The sequence below is a fragment of the Eurytemora carolleeae genome, unplaced genomic scaffold (assembly GCF_000591075.1).
Source record: "Eurytemora carolleeae unplaced genomic scaffold, Eaff_2.0 scaffold346, whole genome shotgun sequence".
Taxonomy (NCBI): Eukaryota; Metazoa; Arthropoda; class Copepoda; order Calanoida; family Temoridae; genus Eurytemora; species Eurytemora carolleeae.
In genome coordinates, this window is record NW_019396332.1 from 243,139 (window position 1) to 253,650 (window position 10,512).

The 10,512-nt window shown below is 31.4% G+C and overlaps 1 protein-coding gene across 1 annotated transcript in view; it reads right to left on the reverse strand.

Moving 5' to 3' along the window:
- LOC111701099 (DNA helicase MCM8) overlaps positions 1-10,512 on the reverse strand; it is a 14,868-nt gene that overhangs the window by 464 nt on the left and 3,892 nt on the right. The window contains exons 6-18 of the mRNA XM_023472246.1: positions 9,990-10,053; positions 8,362-8,456; positions 7,729-7,850; positions 6,689-6,776; positions 6,100-6,160; positions 5,742-5,802; positions 5,083-5,184; positions 4,970-5,014; positions 4,695-4,771; positions 4,086-4,136; positions 1,258-1,326; positions 905-1,006; positions 461-530 (exon numbers count right to left, since the gene is read on the reverse strand). Coding sequence (XP_023328014.1) covers positions 461-530; positions 905-1,006; positions 1,258-1,326; positions 4,086-4,136; positions 4,695-4,771; positions 4,970-5,014; positions 5,083-5,184; positions 5,742-5,802; positions 6,100-6,160; positions 6,689-6,776; positions 7,729-7,850; positions 8,362-8,456; positions 9,990-10,053 — 1,007 coding nt within the window. The remainder of the gene's footprint in view (positions 1-460; positions 531-904; positions 1,007-1,257; positions 1,327-4,085; positions 4,137-4,694; positions 4,772-4,969; positions 5,015-5,082; positions 5,185-5,741; positions 5,803-6,099; positions 6,161-6,688; positions 6,777-7,728; positions 7,851-8,361; positions 8,457-9,989; positions 10,054-10,512) is intronic.

The window sequence follows — 10,512 nt, forward strand, 5'->3', positions numbered from 1 at the left end:
TTCCACTCAACCCCCCATCCAACCGTTGAAGTCCCCTTCCAAACTAGTACCCCTTCCCTACCCATCTGTCCCCATTCCCTTCCCTTCCCTCCTCTCCCCACAGTCCCCCAACCATCCCCTCCTGAGCAACCTGTCTAGACATTCTTATCCTCTAGGACTAAATTATATTTATTTAAGACCTAGCTTAATACCTCCAGGCAAACCTTACAATACCATTCTTCTTCTGACACCAGATCTTTCACTTTTTTTCATTACTGTACTAATTCTATTTGTGTACAAAACATCTTTAACTACAATATTTGCCAACAGAGGAAAGCAAACCACAGCAATTTCTCGTTTAAAAAAAGAAGAGGATTTTGAGATGGTTCGGACGAGAAAATGAGGACAATGTGGCTTTTCTTCAGGGACACTCTGTTCATGATTAATTATTCTTTTCCAGCGTATATCAAGAATATTCTACCTGAAGAACAGCGCAGGCTGGAGGGGTTAGCTTAGGGAAAACATACTTTCTCGCGTACGCTATATACTTCCTAAACCAATTATCTTGTAAACAAATATTAGATAACTGGGTCAATAGAAAATATTTCTGCTAAATGGAGAAGTTTATACTGAAAAATACTGATAAAATAAATAATCAATCTAGAAAGGTGTTGAAATAAATAAATGAAATGCAATCAAGATAATGGAGGTCAAATGAAGAATTTATACCTGAGAATGGCGGTCTTATTATGAAAACTTGAGAATGGCGGTCTTATTATGAAAACTTGAGAATGGCGGTCTAATTATGAGAACTTGAGAATGGAGGTCTAATTATGAATCCCTGAGAATTGAGGTATATTGATGAATACCTGAGAATGGAGGTATATTGATGAATACCTGAGAATGGAGGTATATTGATGAATACCTGAGAATGGAGGTAGGTAGAAAGTCCTCTGCTATATCTCCAGGTTGATGTTGAAGTCTGTATTTCAAGGATTTATCATTACTCTCAACATCTACACTCACACTGAACAAAAATAATTATCTGGGTTTTTCGAATTTACTGATTCAAATAAAGCCGCCAATTAGATTTGATAAGAATTGCTTAGTCCGATGGAATATTTGAAAATATTTTTTGAACAAAAAATGAAAAATGGGACATCAGAAACCAATTTTTTTCATTCTTCTTGATACTTTTCAACCAAAAAATCATTTGTCCCCAATTAAGCGAAAAACCCCTAAAAATGAAAATGAAAATATGATCTGAATATAAAATGTATTAAACCTGATAGTAAGGAATCTATCACTGAGTCTGGTTTATCGATCAGAATAAATACAAGATCAAACCTACAAATGTTTTAAATTTATAATATTTTATGTCAATTATCAAAAATCAAAATTATTAGCTAATATTTCTATTAACTCACAGGAACAGTGTTGTATTTCCTGTATCTCCTTTTCTTAAATGCAACACAATGTATTGTAAGATTAAATATGAAAAGATACATGATACACTTAGCTTTCATTAGTCATTTGTAATTTTATACTTTTCTCATTCAAGTGCACAAATATTTGTTATGAACCAGATATAAAAAGCTAGAACTGGAAAGAACTTGAACAAACCAGATATAAGCAGATAGAACTGGAAAGAACCATACAGAACAGTAATTGGATAGAACCAAATAGAACAAAATAAACCAGCTATAGCTGGATGAAGCTAGATAGAACATATTGTAACAGGCTAGAACTGGATAAAATCAGAAAGCACAGAATATAACCGGTAAAAACTGGATGAAATCGGATAGACCAAAATATAACCAGCTAGAAATGGAAAAAGATATAACAGAATATAATCAAATAAAATAGAATGTAACCGGATAGAACTGGATAGACCTGAAAAATACAGGATAGAAAAGTATAGAACTGGATAGAATAAAAGTGGAAAGAACTGAATATAATCAGATATAATAGAAAATAAGTAGAAAAATCTGGATATAACCAGATATAATAGAATATGAGTGAAAAGAACTGGATATAACTAATTTTTTTTAATTTTTTCGATCCTACAAACTACTTATAAGGAAACTAATGCATTAATCGTTTTGATTGAGTGACAGAAACGATTTGATTCACGAACAATAATTACTATCCATGTTTATTTCTGAATTCTGATCTTAAATAGAGATATTTTTTCATCATTTATCCTTTTACAAGTATATTCGGGAAAGAATTGAAAATAATAATACATTTTCATTACTTAAACTCTTTTCACCATATTATATTTGCAAATTAAGATAAATTTAATATTTAGCCAAAAATTTCCATTGAGTAAGTTTTAAGTATATATTTTATATATAGAGAAGAGGATCTAGTTAAAAATAGAATTAAGATCTTGGGAGGAATAAGCAATTTAAATCTGAAATATGTCAGCTGTTTAACTATAGAAATACAACTATACAAAAAAAAAACAATCTAATGTCCCTGGGATTTACGTCTTTGAATTAAAATATCGCCTCGAACAACAGTATTTGATAGTTTTTAGCTACACCAATCATGAATCAATGGCTAATCATTTGATAATGATCAGAACTAAGTTTTCTTACTTTAAAATTTACAAATAGATTTATAATTGATATTTAAACTAATATAGATAAAATAGGGTTATAATTTATATATTGAGAAATTATAACTCTGGACCTGGATAAAAGGAGTTGTTAAAGCTTGAATAGAAATGAATATAGGATACCAACAAAAGATGAGACTTTAATTCAACGATCTGAAGTCATTTGTCATTTTATTATCATTATAGTATTTAAATAAAAAAAAGATTTGAGAAAGTTATTGTTAAGTTTATAGCTGTAAGGAACCGAAAATGAAGAAAAAAGGCGGAATAAATTCCGTTCAGTCGTCTCTAAATTAACATCCTTTGTAGGTAACCATATATGTATTATGCATGCTACCTATAGCCAGTCAAACCTGAACTATAACTAGATTAAAAATACTATTTTCTAATCATCAAAATATTACAGTTAATGATAAAACATTACCTTGATAAAAGAGCAGGGTTTAGTTTCAGGTTCTCAGATACTGTCTTGGCCCTGAATAAAGTAAATCAACACTGGACGCTAGGACTGTCACCAATAGCTCCTTGACCTATGGGGGTATGCCATCATAATAGTTTCTAGATCAAGGCATTTCAGTCTGACATAGATTAAACGTCGGACACACTTATGTCAGCTAAAGCTAATAGCCAAACAAATGTATTCAATTAAATGCTATCAGAGAGAATCTCTCTCATTTTCTTTAATCATACTCCCCAAAACATCTTCTCAGTTCCTTTCACCCTTCTTAGTGCCATGAACGATTCACAAAATTCAAACCTTTATCGGTTAAAAATTACCTTATCTCTAATATCCTCGTGGTTTAAAATTAAGATTATAAAGAATTAAGATCTTGGGAGGAATAAGCAATTTAAATCTGAAATATGTCAGCTGTTTAACTATAGAAATACAAATATACAAAAAAAACAATCTAATGTCCTTGGGATTTACGTCTTAAAATTAAAATATCGCCTCGAACAACAGTATTTGATAGTTTTTAGCTACACCAATCATGAATCAATGGCTAATCATTTGATAATGATCAGAACTAAGTTTTCTTACTTTAAAATTTACAAATAGATTTATAATTGATATTTAAACTAATATAGATAAAATAGGGTTATAATTTATATATTGAGAAATTATAACTCTGGACCTGGATAAAAGGAGTTGTTAAAGCTTGAATAGAAATGAATATAGGATACCAACAAAAGATGAGACTTTAATTCAACGATCTGAAGTCATTTGTCATTTTATTATCATTATAGTATTTAAATAAAAAAAAGATTTGAGAAAGTTATTGTTAAGTTTATAGCTGTAAGGAACCGAAAATGAAGAAAAAAGGCGGAATAAATTCCGTTCAGTCGTCTCTAAATTAACATCCTTTGTAGGTAACCATATATGTATTATGCATGCTACCTATAGCCAGTCAAACCTGAACTATAACTAGATTAAAAATACTATTTTCTAATCATCAAAATATTACAGTTAATGATAAAACATTACCTTGATAAAAGAGCAGGGTTTAGTTTCAGGTTCTCAGATACTGTCTTGGCCCTGAATAAAGTAAATCAACACTGGACGCTAGGACTGTCACCAATAGCTCCTTGACCTATGGGGGTATGCCATCATAATAGTTTCTAGATCAAGGCATTTCAGTCTGACATAGATTAAACGTCGGACACACTTATGTCAGCTAATTGCCAAACAAATGTATTCAATTAAATGCTATCAGAGAGAATCTCTCTCATTTTCTTTAATCATACTCCCCAAAACATCTTCTCAGTTCCTTTCACCCTTCTTAGTGCCATGAACGATTCACAAAATTCAAACCTTTATCGGTTAAAAATTACCTTATCTCTAATATCCTCGTGGTTTAAAATTAAGATTATACCAGGAACATTTTGTTATAGTTTCAGAGAGTATACAAAATCTCTTCTGCTCACTCTGACGATATTTTGTTTATATAACTGCAGTGCACTTGTACATAAAAAAAAGATATGGGGTTCCTGATATATTTCTGGGTTCAAATAAAGCGTTGTGAATCTTTGAGATAAAGGAAATAATTTTCTTGAGGAAGATATGTGATCAAATTAAGTTTATTATATTATTTGCCTGTTATAATGTCCACCAACTGGATTTGCTGCGGCTAGGATCGCACTTCTAGCTGGGAGTGAACACACCATACCTGCCTAAAACATACAAATAAATTGGAAATCAGAAATTAAGTTTTAATCTTCATAATTTCAATGATAATTTTACGCATTTGCTCGATCTAGTATGCTTGAGACACCCAATAGTTTAAATTCTTTAAATAAGGTCTATATTTCCTCCCATATTTTTTTTATCGATTCTCCAATAAAAAAGAGTTCTGAAAAATCAAATCATACCTTGGCAATACTGATGGACTGCTGCTCCATAGCTTCTAGCAGAGCCTTAACAAAACAAATACTTATTAGATCATAAGGGGGAGAAGGAGGAGGTGGAGAAAGTTATGAGTCACCTGATGTTGATTTGTCATTTTATCAAATTCATCAATACAACAACATCCTTGATCTGCTAGAACCAAAGCTCCAGCCTCCAGACTAGTCTCTCCACCAGCCTCCTAGTACAAACAGTCGTATGTTAAGACACTTAGAATCTATTCGATTTTGAAGCAGATCCGGATCCGGATCCTGAATCAAATCAAATCAAATCAAATCAAATCAAATCGTCCTCTTGATCATATGAATAGGAGGGTTTTCAATGATTCTTTTCTTCGTTTTAGCAGAGCTCGATTTTTTTATCTGTTTTTTAATATTTAAGATTTTTTGGCTTTCAGGACGCCCCGCAAATATATCGTCTCACATAATCTAAATCATTATTTCCCGTCATGTCATGCGTTTATGAGACTGGCAAATGTTTGACTCTGACAGAAGATATAATTGCCAGACCGAGGCAATATCATTTGTTTGAAAGTTTCGTTTTACTAGCCTAGATTTTGTTTAGTGTAACAAAAGTAAACTTAGAATACAATTTTGAAAGATGTAAACTCAAAAAACCCAAATCCAGAATTTTTGTAGTACAATAAAAACGCAGCCCACTGTAGTTCAACGATGTCCGATGTTGCTATTTTGCAACTTGGCTCCAAACCTGCTGATTTGCATATATTTGCCATGGTACCTTGCTAAGCGTAACAGTTAACCCTGATGTAGTTGAGGTATTCCCGGTCACGAAAACTCCTCTAAACACCAATTAATTAATGAATCGATCAAATCCGCATTTGAATTTTGGGGTAACAAATATTTTAACTGAAATGGAAATCTTTGCTTTTAAGCATCCAATTTCTCAGATTTTCACACAGAGCATCGTAAATCAATGTTGAAAATATACTATTCTAATCTATCCCTCGCATAAAAATACATTTTCTAAAATTAATCATTTTTTAGTCTTTTCAGGATGGAGCTTGACTTAATGTAAAAGCTTAACTTAAGTTTCTTTACGTGAATATTAGTTTGAAAAGGATTTTCTAGAATTCTACCTGGGGGCAGTAGCGGCAACTGCACTAAGTATCTGACTTTTCCCCATTCCAGGATCACCAACTATTATTATTATTATTTTATGATCATTGGTTTAATTTTCTTATATCATATCATATGAGTATATATGGGTCTTATCTATAATATCTATGAGTATATGTGGGTCTCCTGTATATTATATATGAGTAAATGGGGCTCTCTATGTTATCTATGAGTATATATGGGTCTCCTCTATATTATCTATGAGTATATGTGGGTCTCCTCTATATTATCTTTGAGTATATATGGGTATCCTTTATATTATCTACGAGTATTTATGGGTCTCCTCTATATTATCTATGAGTTTATATGTGTCTCATCTATATTACCTTAGAGTATATATGGGTCTCCTCTATATTATCTATGAGTATATGTGGGTCTCCTCTATATTATCTATGAGTATATGTGGGTCTCCTCTATATTATCTATGAGTATATATGTGTCTCCTCTATATTACCTATGAGTATATATGGGTCTCCTCTATATTATATATGAGTATATGTGGGTCTCCTCTATATTATCTATGAGTATATATGGGTCTCCTCTAATTACCTATGAGTATATGTGGGTCTCCTCTCACTGCAAAGTTTTCTGTCGTTTTTCTTTTAGTTCCACCAAATAATCCCAGGAGTAGAGCAGCCTAGTAAATACAAGGATTAGAAGGATTATAGCCTAGTAAATACAAGGATTAAAGGGATTATATCCCAGGAGTAGAGAACCCTAACAAATACAAGGATTAAAGGGGTTATATCCAAGGAGTAGAGAAGCCTAGTAAATACAAGGATTAAAGGGGTTATATCCCAGGTGCACAGCCTAGTAAAACCAATAAAATTATCAAATTAATATTAAATAACCATTTGGCAATTCACAACAGTAGGCTTAACACCTTTATTTAAGAAACGAGGTTTGTGGAAACTTTCTTAGAATAAATCTACATTCTACGTTTTACTATTTTTAAGGGTTCACCTTAAACCAGGGCGGAGGTATATATTTTCTTAAAAAATAATTCTCCTCACTTCAAAAATCATTACCCCCGGCCCCACCCCTTCACCCAATTACCAGTAAATCGGGAATGTTTTTAGGTATTTTTTATTCGCTTAAAGGGACTGTAAGCGTAATTTCAAGTAACCTTCCATTAATTAGTGGCATGTCCGATTTACAACGATACCCTTTAAACCTTTGGTTGATCAAGGATTTGGTAGATATTCTTCCTTTGTTTGATCATGGATTTGGTAGATATTCTTCCTTTGTTTGATCAAGGGTTTGGTAGATATTCTTCCTTTGTATGATCAAGGATTTGATAGATATTCTTATTTATAAAGTGGGATATTAAGTGCCAAAAACCGCGCGAGTGTACACTAGCAAGGAGAGTACAGTGTACACTGTAACCTCGAGTCTCCCTGCACTCAATCTTCAGCTATCTATCTACCTCACCGTTGTCCGGACAAAGGTATAAAAGGTATCGTTGTGAATCAGATATGGTTCTTCATAAATGGAAAGTCACTTGAAATTTCGCTTACAGTCCCTTTAATTAGGGACTTAAATAAACCATGCATTAATATTGTATAAGGGTTATATGTCTTTTAGCATACCTTGACTACATTCTGTCCGAATATGGAGGGACAAAGTGAGTTGACAAGAAGTTTAAAGATCTGATCTCCATATCCGTGAATTTCTTGAATAGCTGCATAGTCTGTGTACGTCAGATCAATCCCTGTCAAAAACAAGAAATCACATATTGTAAAAATATAATAATAAAGGATAGATATACTAGAATATGAATATGTGATAATTTAACATAATGAGCCCTTAACAACTAAGAGCCAAGAACAGATAAATACTTTGAATGAAACTCACGAGTGAGTTTACAATTCTATTTTCGTAATTCCATAACTTCTGTTGTAATTTAAACGTATCTCCAAGGTTCAATTTCCATTTATAGCGTGGAATGTCTGATTCAGAATGGTACCCTTACACATTTGCCTGTTTTTTCTAATTGTGGTTCTAAACGGTGACGTGTATTATTAATATTCATGGGGAGACAAATTTTTTTTCTTAGAATATTTAAGGTTTTCCAAACAGAATAGTACATAATGTTTCTAAGACAAGGGAAGAATACCGTTGTTCATCGAAAATGCCACTCTACAATGGTGGTTTATCAATAATCACGTGTACAACTCCTGACAAAAACGTGGAAAAAGACAAAAAATATATAAAATATTTACCAATTTTGCTGGTTCTAGCTCCCCTACTCCTATTACTGGAGAGGGAGAGGGCAGATAAATAGAGTAGATAAACTGATGTACTTGCTCCAGAAGCTCTAGAGTTAACTATTGATTACAACGAAGACTTAAACCAGTTTTCCCCCCGTAAGGATCCGGATCCGATGGATCCGCAACATTTTGGCTTCCTGGATCCGGATCCAGGGGACAAAATTTCAATCAAAACTACAAAAAAAACTTTTTCTCTAAATACCCAAAACTAAACTGTTGAAAAAAAGATATTATAACAAAAATCTATCATCAGAAATCAGTTCGCAGAAAGCTGGCAAACATTTCATGAGATAAGAGTTTGACTTTATTATTTAAAACAGGTTTTTAATGCACTTAGTAGGTTTCCCTTCTTGGATGGTTTAAATTCCTTCGTTTGACTTGGTTATCCCCTTCTTTGGGTAATATGGATTTCTCCAGAAATACACTTTAATATTTAAATTTTACAATATTGACTGTGAATTTCAAGTTTAAGTCTACGTGAGTAAGTTTTAGCCTGTGAAAAGTGATAGAGCAAGATTGAATGCATAAAAATAACAGTTTTAATTGAACAAGATTAGGCTCCCATTCCAGTAAAGCAAACTATTGACGTAGGAAGCTTTAAATATTAGAAAATTAATTTTTTTCTTGTAAACACATCAATAGATTTATTCAAAGAGAGAACTCTCATTATTTTTATTAATAAAACTTTTCCATAAATGAATCACAGAAAAAAATTCTTTCCACGCTGAACAGTATTGTTAAAAAAACAAAAAGATTCCATAATAACTACACACAATATGATTACTAAAATCCGCAAACCATTTTTTTGTCTAAAGCATTGACCTAACTTTAATGTAGAAAAAATTGGAGTCAAAGATGTAATTTAAGTGACCCTCCGTTTAGTGATATTTAAAACGGTTCCCTTTAAAGCTTTGTCTCATAAAAAAGACATAAGATATAAGATAAAAGATATAAGATAAAGATATAAGATAAAAGATATAAGATAAGGATATAAGATAAAGATATAAGATAAAGATATAAGATAAAAGATATAAGATAAAGATATAAGATAATAATATAAAAATATAACATAAAGATATAGCATAAAGATATAATATAAAGATATAAGACAAGTTATCTTTAAAAATTGTTATTTTCAATTGTATTTTCTCTGAAAAAAAAAAGACTAGTATCTTGCAAAAGAATAACATTTTTTATCAACTAATCAGACATGACTCTTCTTCAGCGGAGGGTCACATTAAAATAAAAAGACAGTCTCTCATAATAGAGAAATACAAAAGTTTTAAATTGAAAAAAACCTTTAACAATTTCATTTATTTTAATATTTGAAATATATATTCTAATTATGAAAGTTGCTTCTTAAATAAATATTCTAATTATGAAAGTTGCTTCTTAAATAAATATTCTAATTAGGAAAGTTGCTCCTTGAATAAATATTCTAATTAGGAAAGTTGCTTATTGAATAAATATTCTAATTAGGAAAGTTGCTTCTTGAATATTCTAGTTAGGAAAATTGCTTCTTGAATATTCTAGTTAGGAAAATTGCGTATTGAAAATTTTTTTGTTAATAATTAATTTTCCTGTTTCGAGCACTAGCCTCGTCTGCAACCACCTTCACAACACCACAGACTGTAACAACGTCACCTAGATTAACAAATAAATCAAATTGTATCAATGTTACTGTCAGGGGTTTATATTTTTCAGGATTACAACTTCCCCCGCCACCCGGGGGAGGGGGCGGGGTTTTGTCAATGATTTTTAATGAATTGGGGGGAAAAAATAAAAAATGTGACATCATTTCTTTTCATTCTTTTTGATACTTTTTACCCAAACACCATATATAACTTCTGGGGAAAATATACAACCCTGGTTAGTGTTTATGTTTAAATTGTATGAATGGTAATGTTTTGTTAATGTTTATGTTTAAATTGTATTAATGGCAATGTTTTGCTAATGTTTATGTTTAAATTGTATTAATGGTAATGTTTTGTTAATGTTTATGTTTAAATTGTATTAATGGTAATGTTTTGTTAATGTTTATGTTTAAATTGTATTAATGGTAATGTTTTGTTAATGTTTATGTTTAAATTGTATTAATGGTAA